The sequence below is a fragment of the Puma concolor genome, chromosome A2 (assembly GCF_028749965.1).
Source record: "Puma concolor isolate L17-30 chromosome A2, mPumCon1.1.hap2, whole genome shotgun sequence".
Lineage (NCBI taxonomy): Eukaryota > Metazoa > Chordata > Mammalia > Carnivora > Felidae > Puma > Puma concolor.
The window spans coordinates 137,961,514-137,987,628 of record NC_141668.1 but is presented as its reverse complement, the minus strand read 5'-3'; the positions used below and the strand labels follow the sequence as shown (position 1 = coordinate 137,987,628).

Sequence of the window (26,115 nt, the reverse complement as noted above, 5' to 3'; positions counted from 1 at the left end):
ACTTAGGTTGAAAAATTATGGCAATTTAAATGTTTTGGTGTTCAGATAGGTCCTTAAAAAAATCCTCCATTACAAACCCACATTATTTGAACAACTTGTACAGACATCACAATATTTTAATAACTTACATATTGTAATGTAGTTGTATTAGAAGGTGAGCTGTGTATGGTAGTGAGGAATCTTACAATGATGCATATATATTATCTTGTCTACAAGACACATGGCTTTGCGGGGAGCCACCAACCAGCTTCAGCTGTCTTGCTTACGGTCTCTCTGACCTTTGGCCAATTCCTTACAGTCATTTAGCACCGCCCCCATACCTGTGTTTGCAGATCATAACATTTTCTAAAACTAAATAAGAAATATAAAATCTTTAGCATAGCTCCTGGAACATGCTAGGTGCTCAGCAAGTGGCAACTACTCTTGTCACCAGTAATCATTCCTACTGTTGCCTGCACTGTGTTTTTATTCCATTTTCCAGTCTACTCAAATTATTGAGAAGTCACTAGCAATAATATTTACGTTTCCACTGACTAACCTTTCCTGTCTTCCCAGCCAGTTTTTTGTGGATCTCAACCTCGTCGTCCCTGCACATTGATGAACAAATTTGTCATTTCACAGTACTTTGGTAATTCATATGCAGTACTTTCTACCAGTCAGGTTTTTGTTGTTACTAGTGGTGGTTGGTGGTGCTTAGGAATTTTAAAGTAGTTCCCAAGTGAAACATTTGTACATAAATTGATCTTTTTAGCTTGGTCTCAGTATTTTCCAAAGTTTTGTTGTTGTTTTTTTTTCTTTTGAGACAATTCCTCATGAAAAAAAAAATGCACTCCTCTTATGTAAAGCAAGTTGTTTTGGGCAGTGACAGAGTTTGTTCATTCACTTGGGTATTTGAATAGCATTCCGGAAAAAATTATGGTCTGTATGTGGAAGTAAGGTGTCTTACAAATACCCTTCTGTTGTCCAGACAGCTCTAACTTGCAGGTTCAAGGCCTCTTCTTTCTATTCTGTACAAGAATGTCTCACCCGTTCCAGTTCTGCTGTTGTCTGTTTTTTTTTTTTTTTTTTTTTTTTCAACGTTTATTTTATTTTTTGGGACAGAGAGAGACAGAGCATGAACGGGGGAGGGGCAGAGAGAGAGGGAGACACAGCATCAGAAACAGGCTCCAGGCTCTGAGCCATCAGCCCAGAGCCCGACGCGGGGCTCGAACTCACGGAGCGCGAGATCGTGACCTGGCTGAAGTCGGACGCTTAACCGACTGCGCCACCCAGGCGCCCCTGCTGTTGTCTGTTTAAACGTTGGCTAGTTACTTAACTTCTCTGAGCCTCAACTTCCTTGTCTGTAAAATGAGGATAAAAAGGCACATCCCTCAGAAGAGTTGGAGGTAACGAGAGTTCATGTATGTAAAGTTCTCAGTGCGTGGAGCGTAAACAAGTTCCATGCAAGTGTTTGTAATTGTTCTTTCTGTCCTGTTCTGTGTCTGCCACTGAAACTTCTCACTGGATTCTAAACCCTCTGGCTCTAGAGATTTTTTTTTTTTTCAAATACAAAATGATTTCTTTATATGTTCTTAGACTAAATTATTCTGGCCAGGTGATAATGGAAAGTTATGCTTATCTGTGGAGATTCTATTTTTAAATTGTGTCTTCAGCCATCTGAGTCTATTTTGGGCAAGTGCCCCCCCCCCTGCCGTTGCCCCAACACAATTTTTTTCCTCCTAGATTAGAGCAGACAATTCTGTGAAGCCTTCTGCATCACCTGCCTTCTCTCTCTTAGAACCCTTTTCTGCCCACACTGTGCCCCTGTCAAATGTTAGACCTAGGGACTGCTCTTCTGTTTTCCTTTGAAAAAAGTGCCTGATAGTCAGTTGCTACTCCGTAAATGTTGAATTTATGAATTACATAACATTTTTGGTTTTTTTCCTTCTTCTGTATGACCTGTAATTCACATCTTATTATTTGTCCTTTATTATTGGTTATAAAGTCAGCATTATTAGTGTATTTTCGGTTTGTTTTGAGTAAACTTCTGCTCTTTGGAGCTCTTGAAGATACCAGTAGATTAATTGAGGATGACCTTCAGTCATCACTAAAGTCCAATTTATGTTTAATTTTCCTGTTCTAAAAAGTCAGCAAATTAAATCATGGTGTTAAAACTGGCTTTTGCCTGATAAAATGCTCATTCTTCCACCTCTAAAGTAAAAAGATAATAGAGGCGCCTGGCTGGCTCAGTCGGTTAAGCGTCTGACTTCGGCTCAGGTCATGATCTCGCAGTTTGTGAGTTCGAGCCCCTCGTCAGGCTCTGTGCTGACAGCTCAGAGCCTGGAGCCTGCTTTGGATTCTGTTGTCTCTCTCTCTCTCTGCCCCTCCCCTGCTCACAGTCTGTCTCTGTCTCAAAAATAAGTAAACATTAAAAATTAAAAAAAAAAAAATCTTTTTTTTTTGTTTCTTCTGCTGCCACCAGTGCTTGTATGAATTATGGAGAAAATAATGCTTTCCACAGAAGCACAGAGATATTCACAAACATTAAAGCATTTACTGGAAAAGTACCAAGTATTACACTCAGAGGCAAGGCTATCTTCAGAAAGCTACATGTGATAAAATATTTTTTAGCGTCTGTTTCCATGAGAAGTTTACAAAAATCTATTTGACAGCTGTGCCCTTAGGCTAGTGAATTTAATAGATACACTTTTTAAGTAATCATTCTCATTAAGCGGAAGGAAATGTTGGGAGCCCTCCGATACCACACATTGTTATATATTTAATTAAGTAATTTGCATACTTAAGCATGTGACTTAAAAGTTGTTACCTGATTTCAGACTATATTACAAAGCTATAGTAATTAAAACAACAAGATATTGGCATAAAACCTGTGTGTGTGTGTGTGTGTGTGTGTGTGTGTGTGTGTGTGTGTGTGTAATTTATGACAAGGCAAGAATATACAATGGGGCAAGGACAGTGTCTTCAATAAATGGTGCTGGGAAAACTGGTTAGCCACATGCACAAGAATGAAACTGGACCACTTTCTTAAATCATACACAAAAATGAACTCAAAATGGATTAAGGACTTGAACATAAGGCCTGAAACCATAAGACTCCTAGAAGAAAATGTAAGCTCCTTTAACATAGATCTTGGCAGTGGTTTTTTGAATCTGACCCCAAAAGCAAAAGCAATAAAGGCAAATGTAAACAAGCGGGATTACATCAAACTAAAAAGATTCTGCAAGCAGAGGACATAGGCAACCTACTGAATAGGAGAAATTATTTGCAAATCATATCTGTTAAGGGGATAGTATCAAAATACATAAATAATTCATAAAGCTCAACAGCAAACAATCCATTTGATTTAAAAATGGGTGAAAGATCTGAATAGACATTTTTCCAAAGAAGACATACATGACCAACAGGTACATGAAAAGGTGTTCAGCATCACTAATAGTAATCTTCATGGAAATGAAAGAACCACAATGAGATATCACCTTACACCTGTCAGAGTGGCTGTCATCAAAAAGATAAGAAATAACAAGTGTTGGCAAGGATGTGGAAAAAAGGGAGCCCTTGTGCACTGTTGCTGGGAACGTAAATTGGTGCAGCTCCTGTAGAAAACTGTATGGAGATGTCTCAAAAAATTAAAAATAGAACTCCCATGTCATCCAGCAATCCCACTTCTGGGTACTTACGTTAAGGAAGTAAAAACACCAACTTGAAAAGATATCTACATCCCTGTGTTCGGTGCAGCATTGTTTATTATAGTAAAGATAGGAAACACTCTAAGCATCCATTGACAGGTGAATGGATAAAGAAATTAGGATATACATACACACAATGGAGTATCATTCAGCCATCAAAAAGTATGAAATCTTGCCATTTGTGACAGCATGTATGGACCTTCAGGGAAGTATGCTAAGTGAAATAAATATGAGAAAGACAAATACTGCATGATCTCTCTCTCTCTCTTTTTAATATTTATTTTTGAGAGAGAGACAGAGAGTGTGTGTGTGTGAGCAGGGGAGGGGCAGAGAGAGAGGGAGAGACAGAATCTGAAGCAGGCTCCAGGCTCTGAGCTGCCCACAGAGAGCCCAATGTGGGGCTTGAATTCACGAACTGCAAGATCATGACCTCAGCCAAAGTCAGATGCATAAGTGACTGAGCCACCCAGGCATCCTTGTATGTATGATCTCTTTCATGTGGAGTCTAAAAAACATATATATATTCATAGGTATGGTGAACAGCTGGATGGTTGGTAGGGGTGGGGGATTACTGAATGAAAGGGATCCAGAGCATAAAAGAAAAAGAGCATGAATCACACATAAAAATTGTTGAAATTGACCAAATAGGGCCATATATGTCTTTATTTATTTATATGGCATCTTCCCCATTTCTGTAGCAGCCTTCTCAATATTCTAGATATAACATCACTGGGGAAATATTGAGAGTAGGAAATTAGTACCAACTTTGGTGTTTTTCTTTCAATTGTGATATATTTGATTGTCTCTAAAAATGTCATGCCACCATCACTTGGTCATTTATATTATTCTAATTATTTTAATAAATATATTCAAGAAATCTTTTTTCTAATATTTGTCATCATTACTGAATTGCATACCAGTAGGTTAGAGTTCCTACCCAGTGCATTAAGGCAAGAAAAAGAAATAGAAGGCAGTAATCCATATTGGAAAGAAGAAGTGAAATTATGTTTATTCACAGATGATACAGTAATGGATGTAGAAAATTTGAGGAAATCTACAGAGAAGCTATTAGAATGGATAAATTTAGCAAGGTGGCAGTATACAAAATCACTACATAAAAATCAATTTATTTCTCCATATTAGCAGCAATCAGAAGCTGAAGTTCCTAAGGCAGTACCATTTACAAGAGTGTCAAAATATTAAATACTTACGGATACTTGGGGATAAACCTCAAAATACAAGTCCAAAACATATATACTGAAAATTATAAAAACACTTTTGAGAGAAAATAATGGAGACATAAGTAAATGGAGAGATATGCCATAAATATTTATGGTCAGAAACTCACTTTTACCAATACCTCCATTCTCCAAAATGATCTGTATATTTAATGCAATTCAGTTCCAAATCTCAGCAGACTGTTTTGTAGAAATTGATAAGCTGATTCTCAAATTCATATGGAAATGTAAAGAACCTGGAATAATAAGAACAGTTTTGAAAAAGAACAATACTGGAGAGTATTCCGTGATCTCAAGATTTACTGAACACCTCTAGTAGTAAAGGTAGTATCCAGTTGGTGTTAAAATAGATCTATAGATTGGAGCAGAATACAGTCTAGAAGTAGACTCACACATAAACGGACAACAGATTTTTGAAAAAAGTGGGAAATTAGTTAATTGGAGAAAGGATAGTCTTCTTGCTGGAACAATTAAATACTCATAGGTTAAAAACACAACAAAGGAACCTCAATCCTTACCTTGCAGCATACATAAAAACTAACTCAAAGTGAATGGTAGATCTAAAAGTAAAACCTAAAGACCAAACATTTCTAGGAGAAAACATAGGTGAAGTATCTTTGTGGCCTGAGTTAGACAAAGATTTCTTATATGTGTCACCAAAACGTGATCTAGGTCTAGGAGAAAATATTTGCAAATGGCTTTTATCTGGAATGTATAAAGAACTCTCAAAACTCAGTAATTAAAAAACCCAGACAATTCACTGAAAATGTGCAAAACATTTGAACAGACACTTCACGAAAGGAGATTGAGGGGTGGCATAAATGTACATGAAAAGAAGCTCAACATCATTAGTCATTGGGAAAATATGAATTAAGACTACAGTGACATACTTCTTAAAATTTTAAAATACCAGTAATACTGTGGGTAAGGATGTGGAGAAATTGGAACTGGTCAGAATGTAAAATGGTACAAGCAACTTGGAAAGTGATTTTGTAGTTTCTTAGCATGTTAAATGTATTCTTAGAATGAGATCCAGCTATTGTACCCCTAAGTATTTCCCCAGGAGAAATGAAGGCATGTGTCTGTATAGAGCCATACATATAAATGTATGGCTTTTATTTTAGCCATCATAATGGCTTTATTTATAATAGCTAACAGTTACAAAAATCCCAAATGTGCTTCAGTAAGCAGAAACCTATTGTAGCTGTATAATGCAATATTATTTAGGAGTTAAACAGGAATGAAGTATTGATGTACACAATAACATGGATGAATCTTACAAAAATTCTGAAGATAAGAATCCAGGTTAAAAAAAAATGAATGTCCAATTACCTTTACATAAAATTCTAGAAAAAGCAAACTAATCTAGAACGACATCACATTGTGTAGGGGGTGGCAAGGAAAGTCAGGAAAGAGGAATGGCAGAGAAAGCTTTTGGGGGTGATGGACATATTCACTATCTAATTATGGCAGTGTGTGTGTGCGCACATGTGCGTGTCAGAGAAAGAAAACAAGTTGCATACTGTAAATATGTGTAGCTTGTTGGATACCTACTTAAAACTCCGTAAAGTAAAACAAAAGCAAAAAGAAAGAACAGAATGCAGGCTGTGCTGTTACAAAGCCTAAGTAAAAGGCGGGTAGTAAGTAACAGGGCCCAACTGTTAAGGTTGTTGTGAGGAGTATTAACACATGTTCAGAGATGAGACCAGTGCCTGATTCATCCGATGTGTGTTCTCCATCCGATGTGACTGCATCTTGTCTCTACTGGATCATCAGCTCTTGGTGAGCAAGGTACCATGTCTCTGCCATCATTTTGCCTAGTTTGAAACTTGGAATGAGTGTTTATTTGTATAATCTTCAATTTATTTCATGAAAAGTGCAAACAATGTTTTGATGAATTTAAAATCCCTGCATAAGTAACAATTCACATCCTTCAGACATGGGCAATATGGATAAAGACTGAGAGAAAAACCCGGAGGAATATGGCAGACAGACACTGCTGTGGACTCATTTGTGAATTATGTTATTTATATGTTGAGAATCAGAGGGTAAATATTTAAAATGTTACCTTGTCTTAGAGATCTATCTTTATTTTTATTTGTACTCGTATACACAAATGTGTGTAGATCATGCACATTTCCTGAAAATTGTTTCCTTTGAGCACTCAAGTGTAGCTGTCACCCTTTTTTCTTTGACTTTTTTTTTTTTTTTTTTAGAATGCAGTTAAGTCCTTGGGAAAATCGCTTATGTCATCAGTAAGGAATGTCACCAAAATAGCTTCTCACTTAAGTTCCCATCCCCAGAGCTAACCCACGGGAGGGTCTGATAAATTCAAATATTTAATAACTTGTCTTTTTCTTTCTCCTTAAACACAGGCCCTCTGGTCCTGGAGGCAGGATCACGTGGTGGATTGTTGGCAGTCAGCAGTCTGTGGAGCTTTTGCAGGTGCAAGGGATTATATTATACTGGGAAAGACCAAAGTGGGGAGAAAAATGTGAAAATATTAACTATGCAAAAACAACATTCTTTAGAAATTCCAGATTGTTTAGATGAAGAGAGTTCCACTAGTTGTTTGAGAAAAGAGAGTGACTTCGGGGGCGGGGTGGAAACAAACCCTGCTAAAAAGGTGTCTGCTTGAAAGACAACCAATTTGTTTTTGACAAATTTTTCTTTCTCTTTTTATCTTTATTAAAGCCTTCACTCAGGCCCTTGGATTATCTCAAAGATGATTTATAAAGTCCTCTCTGGGAAGAGACTTGTGTGCAGCTGTCTGCCTTGAGCAGTGCTTTGGGGGTTTCAGTGATTCCTGCAGAAGGCAATGATTCACGGTTCGTGTGACATGTTTGACAGCACCACAGATTAACTAGTGTCAGGAGGGCCGAGGCTGCTCAGCAAACTTACCGAAGGCTCAACTGCTCTGTGGAGAAAATACGGAGATCTAAACATCTGGCCATTTTCCAGGCATTAAACCAAGAGCAAAGTGACAGTGTGCAATAATAGTGTGTTATCCATCACTAAGTCATGTGAATTTTCCAGTGAGGCTGTAATGAGGACTCGGGTGCTTTACAGAATTGAAGAAGTGATAGGCTTAGCAGTCTAAGAGAGAAGTGCATCTTGCTGTTGCACATAAAGGTGAATTAGAATTACGGTTGAAATAAAGCAAAGTGGAGATGCGCCAGAAAACGTAAACTGCTAGTTTTGATGTGTAGCCAGTAAAGAGATAAGTAGTTTTAGGATGTCAGCTTTATTAGGAAATGATTCTTTTGCCATTTGTGTAATGGTTGTTGGATTGGGTTTTGGTTGTGGTGATTAGGAAAACAGAAAGCATGTATTTCATAGGATTCTTTATTAATAATTGGACCCATTTGACGTGTAGAATTGATAATCAAAAATAAGAATCTTACCTCTAGACATGAAACTGCCTCAAATGGATTATGATGGGTAATTGTTTCCACATGACCCTTCGTCATTAGCTGTGTTAAATGACTAGGTGGTCTTGATTCACTTTCCAGAGGTCAAGAGTCTTTACTCCCCAGTCCTTAAGTGAAATGTGTGGGGTTTTTTTGACTCCCTCCAGGGGACAAAGTAAGCATTATGGAACTTTGGTCATCCTGGATAAGGAAGGGCACTTCTTAAATTTAGCGCTTCCATAAAACCTCCACGTGTTGAAGTAAGAAGGGTATATTCTCCGGTCCCATTTCCGAAGTAGCTCATTCAAAGATTTGCTTACAAATGCACTGTTTCTAGTAAGGAAATTTACATTCACTACAATGCCTTTTTCCAATTAATGCTTTGTAATGAGTGCTAAGCAGTTAGATTAGTCAGAAGCGGGGAGGGAAGAACTAGTTATCAGCCATCTGCTGTGCGGTAGGATCCTTTCGGCCGGGCCCTTTCAGTCTGGGGGCTCCCCGGCGGAGTGTGGCCCAGCAGTCCTGTGCTCCGGTGACTGATGGACGCTTCATTGTGAAGCAGGGAAAGGACTTGGCCGGAGCAACATACCTGGTGTGGGCCAGCTTGCTGGACTTAAGAGAATTGTCAGGTCTCAGCTCTGCCCCCAGTTCCCTTCCTGTTACAGACGCGCCCCTCCCGGCCTTAGCGGGGGGATTACGGCAGGGCTAGGTGAGATCACGTGGGTGTTAGTACTTGTGATCTATGACACCGAGCTGATTGATGAGAGGTATTATTTCTACTGCAGTAGAAACACCATATACCCAGAAAATGAAAAGCTGTCATCACATCGATTCCTATTCACCACTGCATAGAGAGAATAATATGTTGATAGAGTTTCTATACATAATTATCTCTAATAGCATGTGGATTTAAAAACTCCTCCAATTCAGTTGCCTTATTTCTTGTGCTGAGGTTCTGTAAGTGAAGGAGTTTGTCAGGTTCTGCAAAAATCCACCGAGGGTAGATCCACGTGCGTTTCTCTCCAGAAGGTAAAATGAGTGTATTTTTGTTTATATCTCTTTTGTTTTGAAATTTCAGTTGGTGTGCTGTGACAGATACAGTTACTATTTTAAAAACTTTGTGAAAGATAAACATCATTTAAAAAGTACCGTAACTTGCGAAGAAGCGATCCCCTGTAGGAGTCTGTAGTGACATGGTGCATTGCACACCACAGAGGAATGAATAACGCCTGGTCGCCCGGGGCCGCCCCTTGCAGGCCTGCGCGCTCAGACTCCCCAGCCTCACGCGGCCACAAAAGCAGTGATGTGAGACTTGCCCGTAAGTCAGAAATTAGATTACTCCTCCTTGGGCACGTTTCTGGTTTTAAACTGGTTAAATCATCACGGATGAACCACTCTGGCCCATGTTTGGCGCTCTTCTGTGCCCGTGCTTGTTGTATAAACTACTTGGCACAAATATCCAAAAATGTCCCTTGAGATTGGAGGTGTTGATGGCTTGTCATGCCAGAAATTCCCTTGGCTTGTGGTCAGGGGTTAAACGAGGGGAAAAAAAGGACTTTGCCAACTTCCTGCCTTCAAGTTAACTTCTAAACATACAGCCATAATTCAGTCTAAGTAATTATGACATTTGCTACTCTAGTGATACGTGCTTTGATAATCTAGTGTTCTTTGGTCAGTTTCTCATAATTAACATCTACTTACATTTTCTAAGAGAGAAGGAGTGAGACTGACAGGGTCGGAGGGAAGGAAAGAGAGAGCTTCCCATGGCTTGAAATCCCAGAATAGGGTGAAGGATTTGTCTGGGTAAGACATGGGAAGGCATGACGCCAGCTTTAAACAGAAACACCCTTCTGTTGTTGTCGAAGCCCTCCGTGTCTGGCCACTTGTTTGGAGAGCATATGCAAAGGAGGTGCGTGGACGTGCTGTTCTTGCTGTGAGCCTCATCAGGAGATGGGAGGCCGGCCGGGAAGGGACAGCGCATGGCGGCCCTGCGCAGTCCTGTCCCCACCACCGCTTTCACAGCTTGTTGTGAGGAAGGTGGCCCCTTTGTCCAGAGTGCTAAAGAATCTGCAGTTGTTCAAGGACACGCGACATGTCATTTCACTGTAAACGTCCCGTTTCCCCCGAACCTGGTGCCTGAAAGCAGTTAGCCCGACATCCTGTAAAAGTCTAACTCTAGTGGAGCCCGTAGAAAATGGTTTCATGCGTGATGTGCTGCACCAAGTAATTATTTCCTGTCTAATATGTTAGCATGTTCCTTGTATTTATTACCAGCAGTTTACAGTTCCCTTAAGTAAAATGTAGAAAATAACTACATTTTAACTAAAAGCATAGGTCCCCAGTGCCCTCCCTGTTGTGACCCGTCATTCCATTACGCGATCTTCACAGGGCCTTCTTTGCAGCCTCATTAGAAATATTGTGAGGGCTGTGTATCACAGCAGTCGTTGACATTTGAAGACATTAAAATTGGTTTAATAATTTGCATAAAATACAGGTACCATCGTGGCTGTAAAATTAGGAGCCATTTAAGCATATTGTTGGTTTTTGTCTTTGACTTCTCTTCGTATTACCTGTATCAAGCAGCAGTCTCTGAGAATATGTCACCAAGCACCCAAAGTCGAGGGGCAGGGACCTTCTCACAGCCAAGACGAGCTTGACGCACAGTACCTGCATTTACTAGAAGGCAAGGAGTTTTCAGTGTAAGTGACTCAGGAGAGCTTGAGTCGTCAGACAGGGGGCGAGCGAGGTCCTTCCCAACTTTTAGGTCTTTGAAGTTGGTTTAGGAAACTTTGTGAACATTTTCAAATAGGATAATGGTGTATGCACTTCAGAGTTTTAACACTCGGATGCGATTTAGTGTCTTACCACACATGAGACTGATTACGTAGTGAAAGAGCCCTACTTGTGGAGCTGAGATGCACGTGCCTTTGAGTCCCAGCTCCATGCTACTGTGTGGCCCTGAGCAAGCTGTCTGTAAAATGGGATAGTAAGACCCACGCAAATGAAACAGAATTAGTGGCCATACCTAGTACAGGCGCAGCATGCCAGGTACAGAGTAAGCAGAAATATTGGCTCCGAGCTTCCCCTCCCTCCTCTCTTTCAGAGGACGGGTTGGAATCTTGGGTTTATAAGACCCTTGTCCAGGGTACCCAGCAAGCGTTTGTGAGTGTCTGCTGTGTGTGTGGGGGCTAGAGACATGAAGGAAAATCGCAGATTATCTCTTCCCATGCAGAAAAGACCCAGTTCCTAGCCAGTTCCTTTGAGCTCTGGTGTGCACCAGGCACTGTCCTAGACACTTTGCACAGACCCACGTAGTCCTAGATCCTGCTGCTGTCTGTGTCTTAGAGACGAGCAAACCGAGGCCACCATGCACCCAGTGGCTGTGAGCCCACATTCTGGAGTCAGTAAAGTTCAGGTCTTAGCTCTTCACTAAGTAAAACCTTCTGTGAGTTCTAGAAGCTCTCTGAGCTTCAGTTTCCCCACCCATAGTGGGAGGTTGCAGTGACAGAAGTACCTGTCTCCGGTGCTTGACCTAGAGAGTAAGTGTGGTCCCTAAGGCCAGTCCGCTAGTAGAGTAGGGATTTAGTTTAAGGGTTGGTCTTTCTGACCCTGAAAGAGTCTTTCAGACTGGGCCCTGCTAACTCTTGCAGCCAGAGAGGGAAACGAAGTCGATTTGGGGTGGGGGGTTTGGACAGTACAGGTCACCTGAAGTTGAATAAAGTACTACCTAAATTTCAGGCAGCTTTTCAATCTGGAAAAAAGTGTTTCACCTGTTTGTAACACAGAAGTGGCTACAGCAAAAGGGGACTCTAATATTCGTGTAATTGGTAATATTCAGTCCTCAGATACGTGTCCTTTGTGGATAATCAAATACGGAACACAAAAGCACAAATGGATACATCTTTCAAAATGTCATTGTCCTAATACATGCTACCGAAGGGAGGAGGTTCCGTGAGGATCCTATTTCAGCAACATGTTTAGAAAGATATTTGGCAGAGATCAAATGACCTTCACAATTGTCCCCATGCCACAAAATTCAGAGGGGGAGGTGCTATTTCTGGAGCATCCTTCATGCATGTGCTCTGTTCACCTAGCTCACATAAGCTGAATCTTTAGAAAACCCTTTTGTGTTTATTAATTCTGTCTCCTTAGGGCCTCTTCAGCTTTAAAATACATCTTTGTATTTCTCTTAATAAAATATCGACATCATCTACTGTGGTTTCTGTTGAAAAAAAAAATTCTCCAATTCCTCTGTCCACAGATATGGATATTAAAATAATCAGTTTGGCAGTCATGGTATTCCGTGGAAGAGAAGGTGGGAAGGAAGCTGTAGGAGGATTGCCTGTTGAATCAGCACCTACTGACAGGATGCAGAAAGGGCTAGAAATGTCATTGCTCTGCTTGGCCCGTTATCTGAAGCCTGGAGATACAGAAAGCTTTACTCTTATAACTCAGAAGAATTTAGCCATTAATACCGAGAGTCCCTACAGCAATCTGCATACCTCTGTTTGCCCATTTTGTCCGAGACCAGAAAAGATAGAGGCGTTTCGGAGTCCCATTAAACAAGAGTGTTCCGTAGAAGGTGGGGGCCCCGTGAGAAGCGCAGCGAGCGGCGAGCCTCTCATACTGACGGCGGGTGTGTGAACACAGGCACACAACCTTATGCACACGTAGGTCTGCTGCTGCACCCACGAGCAAGGTGAATTACGGGGCCTTGTTTTTGTTTTTATCCCTGAGCGCGTAGAGCGTTCTCCTGTCACCTCTCTTATGTGTGGTTCAGCATCACTGCAAAAGCAGTGGAGCGTGTGCAGTTTGCACGCGTGCATCCTCTTCTGGAATCAGTCAGGTGGACACAATGACAAAGAAGTGATTTGGGCAGAGCTTCGAGGGATTAGAAAGTACAAGTTCTGCCATCCACGTGACATAGTTAACAATACCTCCTTTGCGTGCCGGGTATTTTTATACGCACAGGTGGATTTGCAGCTGTGGTCACCACGCCTCTGGATGTGGCAAAAACAAGGATCATGTTGGCAAAGGTGAGTGTAAAATGTAACATAGACACAGCAGATGTTTGTGTGTATTAGCACCAGGGCTCACGTGTATGTAAGTGGCCAAGAGCGGGGTAACCCTGATCTAGAACAGCAGCCTTATGCTGCCCTGCCGAGGCACGAATGACTGACGTTGACTGTACAGTGTCCACAGTCGTCACTATGACCGGTGTCGCCACAGCTTTTGACCTTTAGGAAAACATTCTCACTGATGTTCTGTGAGAAGCATCAGAGCTGGGCCTCTGCCTGGTAATACTGCTTTCCAGTGACCTCTGTTTTTACGGGCGACAGACCTGAGGCTCCCAGAGTTGACTGGCTTCACGCCAATGCCGCAGGTAAGCTAGAGGCTCTGAACTCAGATGATGCTTGGCCTTAACCGTCTGGATCAGGACAGTTGTCAGAATTGTTTGAAAAGTTTTCATTGAAAAGAAACATTGTTAGAAAGCAGTCTGGACCGAGGTTCATGGAATGCCATGCACATAACCTATCTGGGGCCAAACAATAGAAAAGAAAGAGGCAAACATACCCTTAGGGAAAAGTGCAGCCATAAGGGCGGAAATCTAGTATGGAGGTTGACAAGGCCAAACCTGAGTATCGGTCCTGTTTTAAATTGAACTTGCTAGTACTCTTCGTTAAATGTGGTCATTAGCTGCTCCGATAAGTTCATAATTGGGCCACTTACACTGATACTCCCCTCTCTTCTCAGATAAGTTACTGTTGCTTTCTGTCTTTTTCCTGTCAAACAGTTGTTGGTGAGTTATCTAGATGAGGCCTGGCTCCAACCTAGAAATGCAGCTTCCTGTCAGTCAGTGCCTACCTGTGGGCTTGAGTGGAGGGGCTTCTGGTCTGGTGAGGTCCTGGGGTCCTGATTGCAAAGAAGCTCCCCAGTCTACTTCAAACTGTCCTAGAAGACACTGGTTGGGGGCCAGGCATCTGAGGACGTCATTTGGGGGATTTCATACGATAATGGCCTGTTGTCCTGTCGTGCAGGTTGGTTCCAGCACCGCTAGTGGGAATGTGCTCTCTGCCCTGCACGGGGTCTGGCGGACACAGGGGCTGGCGGGGTAAGTGCAAGATGGAATGTTCGACTGCCTTCCTGCCTCTCTTCCCAGCTCTTCCTCCTTTAGCCTGAGCAGGAACCACTCTGCATCCTTCTGCCCGTCCTGGTTGGGTCTCTGTTCACATTGCACAAAGCCCGTTTGATGGTGCCTGTGTGAGATGACAGTGTGCCCTTGAGTCGATGCGGCATCTAGCAAGTGATTGCCGGCCTTGGCTATCTTGATACTGGAGCGCCTCGGCAGGCTCGGCCCCCTCTCGGTTCTTCCGGGCTGCAGCTCTGAGCAGATGGGCTCAGGTGATGCAGGAATGCACGTGAGCCAGCGTAACATTTAGAAGAAAGCAGTTGGGGTTGGGGCTACTTTTAACTGCTGTCAGTCACAAATTACTTTCAATGCCCCAGTGTGTGGCTCCTCACTTGCAACCCTCTCTCTTTTCCCCTCAGTGCCTCACCCTGCAAGCATCACGTCCTAAGATGGCTTCCTTTGCAAAGCTTGCTTTCACCTTGCTTTTGCAGTCTGTAAACATGTCTAAACGTTGGGATCCGTACAGTCTGTGAAATTACCATGTTCTCTTTGGAATGACCTACGAGGGGTTTTCCTGAGAGAGCACAGCTTGCGGCCGCCTCTTGCAGGGCCAGGAGTGAGCCTGTTGACAGGGTGTGGCCGGTGGGGACAGCCCATCCGTGGCAGCGCCACCTCCTCATCGTAGTGCCATGTGGGTGACTCTATCTGATCGCCGTGTTGTGTGCATTCGACAGGCTTTTCTTTCGGCTAGTTGATAGTTGAGGAAAGTGGGGCACATAGGTCAGGCCCCAGGTAAGGTTTTTGCAGGAGAACGGCCCCTTTCTCTTCAAAATTTGCAACCGTTAGTTGCAAAAGTAGGTCCTGTTGGGTGGTTTTTTGTATGCGGTGGCCCTGAGGGACCGATGCTGGTTGCCTGACAGACTTCCGGGTTCTGAGAGGAGGACTGGGTTTACCAGAAAGGAACGCTTGAGGGCGACCAAGGGCATGGCAGAGCGGTGGCTTGTGCGCCACAGGCCGGCCGTTTACAGCTAACGTGGCGCGAGGAGGGGAGAACGCGATTGCTCGCGGCGCAGACACCCCGGTCCCGACACACATCTCACACGGACACCCAAGTGGCGTGGGAGGAGAAAGCTCTGGAGCAGCCTTTCAGTTAGCGGGTGAAAGATTCTCAGGGTTCCAGGTAGTTGTGGGCCACACAGAGATGGTGCTCGCAATGGCTCTGTTGAATCTAAAGTCACAGCGCTCGAGTTCACTGCCCCGCTTTGTTTCCCGTGTGGCTCACACTGGATTCTGTGGCAACCGCTGGTCACACCTCTGCTCTGTGGAGTTGGTATCGAGCTGCAGGTGTGTCCGCCTTTCTTGAGAAAGCGGTGACATGTGGGTGTGGTGTGGTCGGCAAAACCCTGGCCACCGGGAGCCTGAGAGGCAGGAGCTCCCTTGAGCAGATGACTGAAACGAATCCCTCCCTGTCCCAGTGCTGGTGTCTACTTGCTGTCATGTGACCCGGCAGCGCCAGAATTCCGGCAGAGGATGGGTGTCGCGAGCCTTCCTTTCCGGGGCCCTGGAAAGGTAATTTGGAATTTTGCTTACTTCTTAAGCCTTGGGCTCTCATTAGCATACACACTGTGGTCCTTGGCAGCCCGTTTCAAGCAGCCACGCTCGTCATTTAAGAAATGATAGTTTTATTAGCTTCCTAGTAAGACGATAGAAGGCAACGAATAATTAGACAAAAGATTTTAACTGAACGCAAACAAAGCAAATCCCTGCCCACGTGGGCAGCTGCCCTCCCAGCGGCCCTGGGCGTCCTCAGCCCCGACGGGGTCTCGGCCTGCCTCTTCTGTCCCGCTCCGACACAGCCCTGCGGGCCCTTCCTGCTGCCTCTGAACACACCTGCTGCATTCCTGAGTGTTCTGGATCCTGGCAGGTAGCTTCCCTGGCGGCCGTGAGGCCCTGCTGGCGTCTCAGGGTGAAGTGGGGGCGCTTTTTGATCTCTGTGTCGGTTCACACAGGGGAAGGCTGTGTTCTGGCACAGAGTTGGAATATAGGCTCTAGGGCAAACTGGTTTCTCCAAAATAAAAACACCACATGCTCATTCAGTCCAACAGCCGGAAAGTAGACGGGACGCCCGTTTGTGCCGCATCGTTCATTCCTACTCGTCCTGTTAATAAGCAGCCGGCTTTTCGTGTTTCCTGACTGTACCCTTTATGTCTTAACTGCTGCTGCCCCGTGTGCACCCCCTCCGAGCCCCGTGCTCTGCCCAGTACGTTTGTTACCTCGTTTGATCTGTGGTCCCCAGAACACAGCCGCGCTCCACTCAAGTCTCTGCCTCCTCATCTGGTTGGGGCGCTCACTGTACAAATTACTTTGCTTTAAGGCTATAATTATGTTAATGAATTCAATTGTCATCTGGTGAGACCATAAACTGCTTCCATCTGCCTCTTGCCAGAAGCAGGTGAGTTCATTAGCAGCAAAAGCTGCACCAAGACACAGGTTTCAGAAGTCAGATCGTGAGGGAGGATATCGTGGCCTAAGTGGTCTCCTATCTCAGCTTCTGCTGACTTCCCTCCCGGCACCCTTCTCTTTGTAGGCGGGGCGACAGGAGTAATCCCTGTTTGGGGCCACAAGGTCCCAGTGGCCTCCGTGTGGTAATGGAGGAGTTTTGTCTTCACCTACCACCTTCTGCAAGAACGATCTGCATCATGCTGAGGCAGACAACTTTTTTCCTTGTATAGTTTTCATGGTTGCTTCTAGAGAAGAGGTTCTCGTTTTCATCTGTGGGATTTTACTTCATGATTTAAATCCTTACTCAGCTAACAAAAGTAAGGGCCTCCTAATGCTCAGTCCCATTTTCCTCAGAAGTGCTAAGCACGCCATTCAGAGGGCAGGCCAACTGACCTCTCCCAGCAGGTGTGCAGAAACCGGGCGGTGGGGGCTTTGTCTCCTGTCCACCGTCTTGGCCAGTCACCATTGTCCACCATTGTGGACATTTTTTCCTGTTTAAAAGGTTATGTCCTTTTCACATAACCTGACCTGTATGTTCGGGCCCTGACCTGGGCCCGAGCCAAAGTCTTCTCACTAGAAGTCTGCTAGTTCTGATTTTTTCTGCTTACAAAAGTAAATGCTTTTGGTAAGAAGACTCAGTCATTCGAGAAAGATAGGGGGGGTTTCCTCTAATCCTGCCTCCGGGAGAGAGTTTAGGGCCCATCCCTGCCGCAGAATCAGATGACACACACGGCTTTGGGACTTTTGTCAGAACCTGTTGGATTTTCAGTCGTGGATCCCAGGGCCTACCTCATTTTTACCGGCTGCGTAGTGTCCCCCCGTGTGGACATGGCACCAGAATTTGTGTAACCAGCGGGGGTTTGCCGTTTCTCTGGTACCAGCAATGCCAGGATGAACACCTCTGAACGGTTACCGGGGCGCAGCTACAGGATGGCTCTTAAAGAGTGAAGCTCCACTTCACACCCCCAGTAACATTCTTTGACTTGGCCTTTCTTGGTTCCAAAGTCGTGCCACCGACGGGCCTCGTGTGCGTGGGGACAGAACCTGGGGGGACGTGCACTCTGCCTATCCCGTTCACCTTTCTTGTCCTTCCTCAGAGGAGAAGACAAATAGGGACTCCATGGAGATTGGCCTCCCTGTTCTGGTGTCACATCCGTGGGCCTCTAAGGACCAAATGCAACTGAGTCACTGGGAGGGGGGTGGGCAGAGTCGTGGGGAAGATCTCCAACACCCGAGCCCACCTTCCATCGCTGTGGCTGGCCGCGCCCACCCGAGGAGTCAGGCCTTTGACTCCTTTACAAAAGTCTGTCTCTCGGGGCGCCTGGGTGGCGCAGTCGGTTAAGCGTCCGACTTCAGCCAGGTCACGATCTCGCGGTCCGTGAGTTCGAGCCCCGCGTCGGGCTCTGGGCTGATGGCTCGGAGCCTGGAGCCTGTTTCCGATTCTGTGTCTCCCTCTCTCTCTGCCCCTCCCCCGTTCATGCTCTGTCTCTCTCTGTCCCAAAAATAAACGTTGAAAAAAAAAAAAAAACAAAAGTCTGTTTCTCCATCTCTCAAAGAGCCAGTCTGGAAGTTTTCCGCAGGACTGCTGTGGGGACAGAGTTCTTGTTTCTTGGCTAATTACTGGACCTAATTGCGAGGCTCCCAAATAAGCTGTTTGGTACTGAGCCACGTTAGCCAGCAAACAGCTGGGCCCAGACTTCAACAAGTCTACTTGGGAATGTAATTTAGTGCCATTCTGAAAGGCAAAAGCACACGTTTTAAGTGCTGTGTGGGGTTTAATGATCCTGGTGTGTTGAGTTGAGCAAGCTGTGGGTGTTGGAATTTAACCTTTCTAACACACACCAATTTAAAAAAAAATCTTTCCTGCTTTTTCCCTTCCCTAGATTATTTGCAGGTGTCTTCCCTCGAACGGCAGCCATCAGTCTGGGAGGCTTCATCTTTCTTGGTGCTTATGACCAAACCCGCAGCTTGTTATTGGAACTTGGCAGAGGGAGCCCCTGAATCCAGGACGGCCCCACATGCACTTCTGTCCAGAAAGGGGGCTGCTGTGCGCACGGGCTCCCTTCTGGCGAGCAGCTGCTCACCCATCTGAACCGCCCGCACCGCGCCCCTGTGTGTGAGGATAGGACCTTGAGGATGTCTTGCCTGCTCCAGGCTGGCTGGAACGTCGACTGCCGCCTGTCTGCCACATCGCCAAGAGGACCGTGTCCACAGTGGTACTTGCGACCATTTTCTCAGAACCCATTAATAAATAAGTTTGGTGATGCCGAGTCCAGGCTGCTCAGAGCCGTCATTTGATCTGTATCTGATCTTGAGCTTCCTGCCACCTGCCAGTGGACGCAGCAGAAGGCAGAGAGGGTTCTCCTTCCGAAAGGATGGCTAGACCGGGAACAGGAAGGAGACTCAGGAGAAGTGCACGTGGGTGGGTTTCTCTCTATTGTGAGAGCTTAGGGCTTTGTTTAAAAAGCATGAACTGCAGGTGCATAGCCGGCATTCTATTAGGCAACTGGGCTGCTGCTCTTAATTACCCTCAGATTTCCCCCCAAAACACACAGTTGTATTATTTTACAGAGTTTACAGAGAAGGATTCACCGGCCGGCGTGGTGTGTGTGAAAGCAAGTCGGTAGTTGCAGCTCCAGGGACGAGGTGGGCCCGGTGCGTCCGCGGAGGGTGCTGAGCCCCACCCCTGCTCCTCGTGAGCCCACCCCCCCCCCCCCAGGGGCCTGGGCTGGCTGGGGAACAGAGCAGGGTTTCTTCGTTCCTAATCGGAAAGGTTTATTGTCTGCAGTTAGAAGGGGAGGTCACCATTTCAGAGCTTGACTAATAAGCTCCAGGTGTTAGAAAAATTCAGAGAGAAATCTCAGGAATCTAGTGGTGGTGTATCCTCCCTGGGGCTAAAGTATAGGATCTTGCTTCGCATAAAAAAAACTCCCCCCTTTCTGGGGGGAAAAAAAGATAATTAAAGGCAGAATAAGTGCATTTGGTTTGTGAATTTCTGGAATGGAACATACTGCTTACAATGTCACTAGACAAATGACCCCAGCCACCCAATGACCGTTTATAAATGAACCTTTATTAAAGACACTGCAACACCGTTTGTTAGACACTTCAATATTTTACATGTTTTTCAATGTACATTGTACCAAAATTTCTATAAATAAATAACTTTGTACATAAAAGTAATACTTCCTCTTTCACATTGCCTCTCAGAAGCAGCAAATTCACATATTTTGTGGAAGTAACATGAATCAGTTGACTGTTGAGAACACAATTCTAAATGTGCTTACCTTCTGCAACAGTGATGACATCAGACAGTGAAATTTAACAACCCTTTTGTCAATCTCTGCCTTCAGCCTTTTCGCTAAAGGAACTTGCTTTCCGAGATCTTAAGGACCTTGTTTCAATGTCCGTTTTCCTGAACTACACATTGGTACAAGATGGTTAGCTTCGGGTCTCAAAAGTGCAAGTATACCCAGGTGCGGGGCCTAACCTCGTACAGTCCCAGCCCGGGTCGGCTATGGGAGGGAAGGGTGTGGACAGACATGCCCCGGATCCTCAGTAGAGAGAAGCTAGCCCTGAAAAGTAAGGACTCGATCCTTTTCCTCCCCCGCGGTCAACACAGTATTAAGGATATTGGCAGAACTAAAACAGCACTATTGAAAAAATCCACAGGTACCAACACCAGCAGCCTCTATCTTATTAAAAAGCCTCAAATGACAATCGGGTGATACAACCACCACATTTGCTTTTCTCACGGAAGGAAGAAAGGCGGTGCTCAGTTGTTTGGAACAAACGCTTGTGGTGGGTTCACCCCCCTTCTGCTTGGCGAGGAACTTACAAGAAAAAAGTCACATATGGCAAAGGTACGTGACACGGGCGTCTCGGGACTCTGCGGGGGGGTGGGGGGGCGGTGAGCTCCAACAGCCTCCACACAGGAGCAATACTGACGGGAAGTTCATTCCCACGCAGACGACGGCTGTGGTGGGAAAGCAGGCTAGGGGGTCTGTCCTGTGAAGTGCAATACGAATCCAAGGACTTTCCATCCTTCCCACCCACCAGAAACTCCTGGGAGCAAATGTGGTTTTTAGCTTCTAGAAATTCCATCCATGCATTAAGGCACCAGAACCATCCCCCCTCCCCAAATTAAACAGCAACCTGATAGGAAAAATAATATTGTCAAAATTGTATGATTTCTTTGTTAACCATGCACTAAAGATTAAAATAGCCTCTGCAAAAGATATATAATATATATGAAATCTCTGAAAACTCTTATGTACAATGGTATCAAATACTTTTCTGTTTTGTACACAACAGCCTCTGGCAGTTCTGTGCTGTGGCTGCAAGTCCTTTACACTACGGATACTCCACATGGAAGTTTAAAACCTATGTACACATCAGTGACGCTTGAACCCAAGCTTCCTCACAGCCTCTCCTACCTCTTTCCTGTAGAGACGGACACAAGAGCTGAGGTAGACAAAGCCTAGATTTTCGGTGCAAAGAGCAGGGGCACGCCCCGTTTCCCGGGTGGCTGTCCTGTCAGTGGTGGGTACTCGGGACTGGAGTCACATGCTTTGGGGAGGTGTCCATTGTAAAGAAGCAAGTGCTGGCCTTCGCCGGGGATGTCGGGACAGCCCGAGGAGGCTTCTGTGAGCTCAGGACTGCCTGGAGTTAATGTCAAGGGAGGCTGGAGGTCCACGGAGTCTGACTCACACAACCTTGCTAAAGTCCAAGAAGACGCCCCTGTGAGAAAGGAGAGGACGCGTCAGAGCCTCCAGTCTGGCTGCTGCCCTGCCCCCACCCACCTGCCGGGAACTCCCTGGAAGACACTGAACATCTACCTTTTCCATCCAGAGGTGCTGTGGGCTTTTTCTTCAAGGAGGTTGGCATTCTGTCGTGGTTACTGGGGTAGAGGGACCCCCTGCAGTCGGCGTGGGACCCGTCAACAGTCCCACCGGTCACATGGTGCGGAGAATGTTCTCGGTCACTCTGACTGGGCTCCGGGCCGCTTAGCGTACCTGCCTGTGTATGGTCTCTGGGCACAGGCTGAGGACGGGACGCTTGTTCCTTGCAACTGCTGTCCGGGTTAGTGGTGTAGTCACCGCACACAACCGGGCCGCTGTGCTCTGCAGGGCCAAGCCAGAGCCGGATTAGAGCCATGGCCACCGAAGTGTGCGTCCCCACACAGGAGAGGGAGCTGAAGTCCCCTGCTGTGAGGCTGCAGCCCTGCTTAGACCAACGCTGTGGAAGTCCTCTCTCTCCCAATTGTGGTCACAGAAAAAGGCCTGGGCAAACAGGAAGTCATTAACGAAGAGGGGGGGGTCCTCCACGTTTCAACATTTCAGATTAATTTCTGTATCCGAGCGAGTGGCCTTACTGTTATGACATACCATGTAGGGGCAGGAGGCACCTTGATCAGAAATACCCTGGTGAAAAGGTTCTTCGGTTTGGGCCATGCCCTTTACTCAAATTGCTCGTAAATCTGGAAACTTCACGCCCAGGATCACCATACCACAGACTGATGTAAGACACCTCCTACTCCAGAATTATGAGAGCCAGACCACAGCTTCCTGTTTACACACTGAATACCAAATTCTGAGACCATTAATTCCTCTTTCCCTTTCATTTAATGAACAAGTCAACCCAAATTTTAAGAACCAAAGACTATTCCGGATAAAAGCATCTCTTACCCATCTTCTGTGGGCCAGGTCTCCGCTGGGCTTTCTCAGTCACGGCCCAGGGCTCCTTGTTATAACCAGCACAGGGCTTCGGCTGCCTGCACGTCATGCCATGAGTGTCCACCTCTGAAAAGAGGCTTGTGTCTCTTGGATAGACACCTGTAGTAGATTCCCACAGTTAGACATGCCAGACTTACCTTTTCAGAGTAAGCTTTAGGAGAACAATGGGCAAGGCTACCAGAATAGTCCTTCTTACAATGTTCTTGACAGAGGTAGGTGCCTGGGCGGACCAGCAAGAAACATTTTGTATCAGGCTTCCCAGCAGTCAGGCCTTCCAGTGTGCAGAGCCATGGTGGTGAGCAATTCTAAGAATAAACTTGTCCCCAACAAACAGTCTCCCCTGTGGAGGAGGCTCACCTGGCAGACCACTCTAGTAGCAGGGACCGGACTACAGCGCAGGCCTGGGCCCTTTCCCTATGGGTTGGTTTCAGGCCCTGTAATGTCCTGTTGGACCTCTTCTTTCAATCCTACCCTATCCCGACTAGGAGATCCTGAGCCCCTTATAAAGCAACCTCCTGCGGTCTGGACTTTTAAAACCCTGCAAAACTTACACAGGGAAGAGCCAACAAAGATGTAACAGAAGGCTGGAGTCTGCCAGCCTTCTAGGTCAGCTGTGCTCAACCTAAGGCCACACACCTGCCCCGGGAAGGGGCCAGAGGCCACCTCCAGCTCCTGAGGACAAGATCACATCAGGCTTAGAGCCCTTACCGTTGCTCTCGATGTGCCCATTGGCCTGATGGCCACCCTCAGTCCTGATCACAGTTTCCTGTCGGTCAGAAAGAGTCCCCTGAGAAGACAGGTAGCTTGGAACATCTGGTGGCACAATGGTTTCATCTGCGAGGAGACAGGACAGTCAGATACCAGGTGTCCCAATCCTTCGTGGGGATAGGAAATGAAACACTTGTTCAGTATCAAGCCCAGACACAGCACGGCCACCAGCAGCGGCCCAGGCTGTGCAGAGAGACTGTCTGCAGGGCTCAGCTTAGCCTTCCTTTCCACCTGGGTGTAAAAACAGTGTGGCAGTCGGAGGCCTGAGGCCACCAGAGAGAGCAATGATGCCAAGAGAACCACAACACCATCAGGTCACTGCAGCAACAAGCCACCACGTGGCCACCATGCAATGGGGCGCCTCTGGACCCGGCCTCCTCCACAGTGATCCCTGCTTTTCTCCTGCCCTGAAAATGAACTCAGTCAGCAGTGGCTAACCTGTGTTGGTGACACTGTATTCCTCACTCTTCTTCCTGGTCTGGTAGATGATGCACACCCAGACCAGGGACGTCAGGACAATACTGCACACCACAGCGATGGTGAAGATGCCCACGGTGGTCCCATCCTTCCTGCAGCCAGGAGTGGGCAAGATGCTCAGCTGGCTGTGGGCGCGCTCCGTGCCGAGGGCATTGGACATCTCGCAGGTGTACTGGCCCGCGTCCTCCACCACCACGTTCTGAACCACCAGCAGCTGGTTGCCGGGGGTGAAGTGGTGGCGTTCGGTGAGGCTCAGAGGGCGGTTCCCCTTGAACCAGGTGATGCGGGGCGCAGGGCTCCCGGTCGCCTTGCACTGGAGAGCCACCGTTTCTCCCATGGACACCACACGGTCTTCCAGAGGCACCACCAAGGACGGGGTTTCTGCAGGAAGTTAGAGGAAGCCTTCCGGTTATTCTACGGGCCTGCCTTGTCTTCTGGGCAAAGAACAGTCCAGCATGTCAATGAAATGCCCTATGAGATCGTTATCAGACTGGCAAGCTTTTCAGAAGACCTACCACAGTAACTAAATCTTTCCCATTGTGGGGGGTGGCTCCCACAAGGAGGAGGAAGTAACCTTGAGCCACAGGAGCCCCTACTGTCCCCCACCTGCCCTGTGCCACACTTCTGCTTCTAAAGCAGGCCACACCCAGCCAGCGTAAGGGCAGTTCTAGAATGTTCCATATCAAAGCCCTATACTCTAATTCACTGTGGATCTTAAACAAAAAAAAAAACAGAAAAAAAACAAAACCACTTGAAGAGACTATTAGAAAGCAACTCAAAATTTGAAACCAACAGAACCAGCACACCACACGCCGCTCCACACCGTAGGCTCCACCCTCGGAGAACCTGGCCTCTAGGTGTCTGGCACCTGAGGCCCCTCTTCCACACCCACACCCACGTGCCCTTATGTACTCAGCACATGAGCGGTCGGACCTAAGACTGTCAGAGTGGCATTGGCTGAAACGGTGCCGGCCGAGTTCTGGGCGGTGCAGCTGTAAACCCCCATGTCATCTATTTTCACGTCCGTGATGAAAAACACGTCGTCATCGGGCATGACGTGCATGCGTCGTTCGCGAGCAGCGGGGAAATCTGTGCCTCCGTCCTTCTGCCAAGCGATCTGGGGGTTGGGGTGGCCAGTGGCAGCACACTCAAGGCGGGCCATCGTGCCCGTCCGGATGGCGATGTCGTGGGGTATTTTGGTGAATGATGGCAACACTGCAAAATACATAATGATGTACGGTCAGGCTCGCGTCATGGGAAAGCCGGATGCAAAGGCCAGGACGACCCTCTGCCAAGAAGACCTCTTGCTCTGTGTCCGCGTGTCCCCTGGGCACCCTTCGTGCCAATGTCTGCTTAGAACCACTCGTGCCATCTTTGAGCGAAGAGCAGCAGGCTTCCCCAAACTGCCCGCCTCTCCCTTCCGTGGGCCTCCCTTGTTCACCTGAACCTGGCTGTCGTCCCCTCAAATGAAGACTTCATGAAGCGTTGGGCCTTTTGTTTCTCACATGGCTGTCGATGCGGGGACACTCGGTAAATACTAGGGTCTGACACATGACTGCCTTAATTAAGCAACAGAACAGAGCCTGGGAAATACAAATGATCTGCTCCGGCAAGACACGATTACGGCAGGGAGAGTGACATGCCCTCAACCTGGGCAGAGCGACAGGATGGCATGTCCCTCCCAAAGACACCTGTGGTGGAGACTTGGTGTTGGGGCCACAGCACTGCACCCACGCGAGCTCAAGTATACACCAGCTTATTTCAGCCAAGACTTCCCTGACACGGGGAAACATCCAGCCACACGCCAGGCATCGCTGCCGTTCCCATCGAGGTTACTTTGCTGGAAAAGTCTAACAGTTCACTGAGTTTTTGATAAAGAACACTCCTTCAGAATAAGCCAAGACAACAGGCCACAGTGGGGTAAAGAATGTGTTTTCTTGTGGTCTGTGAGGGCTTAAAGACAGTGGTTCCAGCACTTCTTAACTGGAGGCTTAATAATCAGGAAAACCTTACCAGGTTACTTTGGGGGGGCAGTGCTTAACTACTCCAGCTATTAACTTCTCTTCTTCTGCCCTAAACTCACTGCAACAATAGCCCTGAAATAAGCCCTGAAAAAAGCCAGCTTGATAGGCTCTAAAGCTGGTTACAGAGTAAAAACTCCTCATCAAA

General features: G+C 46.3%; 2 protein-coding genes across 9 annotated transcripts in view; one reads left to right on the top strand and one right to left on the bottom strand.

The window, feature by feature from the left end:
• The window catches only part of SLC25A26 (solute carrier family 25 member 26), a 140,434-nt gene extending 120,285 nt beyond the window's left edge, over nucleotides 1–20,149 (top strand). For 4 of the 8 annotated variants that reach the window (XM_086697638.1, XM_086697634.1, XM_086697631.1 and 1 more), the window contains 5 exons: nucleotides 7,300–7,369; nucleotides 13,306–13,370; nucleotides 14,373–14,446; nucleotides 15,940–16,033; nucleotides 18,850–19,236. In XM_086697638.1, coding sequence (XP_086553764.1) covers nucleotides 7,300–7,369; nucleotides 13,306–13,370; nucleotides 14,373–14,446; nucleotides 15,940–16,033; nucleotides 18,850–18,921 — 375 coding nt within the window. In that variant the 3' untranslated portion in view covers nucleotides 18,922–19,236. Of the gene's footprint in view, nucleotides 1–7,299; nucleotides 7,370–13,305; nucleotides 13,371–14,372; nucleotides 14,447–15,939; nucleotides 16,034–18,849; nucleotides 19,237–19,537 lie in introns of those variants that run through there. The other 4 variants (XM_086697636.1, XM_086697635.1, XR_015248301.1 and 1 more) reach the window with 3 other exon arrangements.
• LRIG1 (leucine rich repeats and immunoglobulin like domains 1) overlaps nucleotides 20,018–26,115 on the bottom strand; it is a 115,536-nt gene continuing 109,438 nt past the window's right edge. The window contains exons 14-19 of the mRNA XM_086697630.1: nucleotides 24,880–25,161; nucleotides 23,908–24,327; nucleotides 23,410–23,535; nucleotides 22,654–22,800; nucleotides 21,805–22,089; nucleotides 20,018–21,706 (exon numbers count right to left, since the gene is read on the bottom strand). Coding sequence (XP_086553756.1) covers nucleotides 21,447–21,706; nucleotides 21,805–22,089; nucleotides 22,654–22,800; nucleotides 23,410–23,535; nucleotides 23,908–24,327; nucleotides 24,880–25,161 — 1,520 coding nt within the window. The 3' untranslated portion in view covers nucleotides 20,018–21,446. The remainder of the gene's footprint in view (nucleotides 21,707–21,804; nucleotides 22,090–22,653; nucleotides 22,801–23,409; nucleotides 23,536–23,907; nucleotides 24,328–24,879; nucleotides 25,162–26,115) is intronic.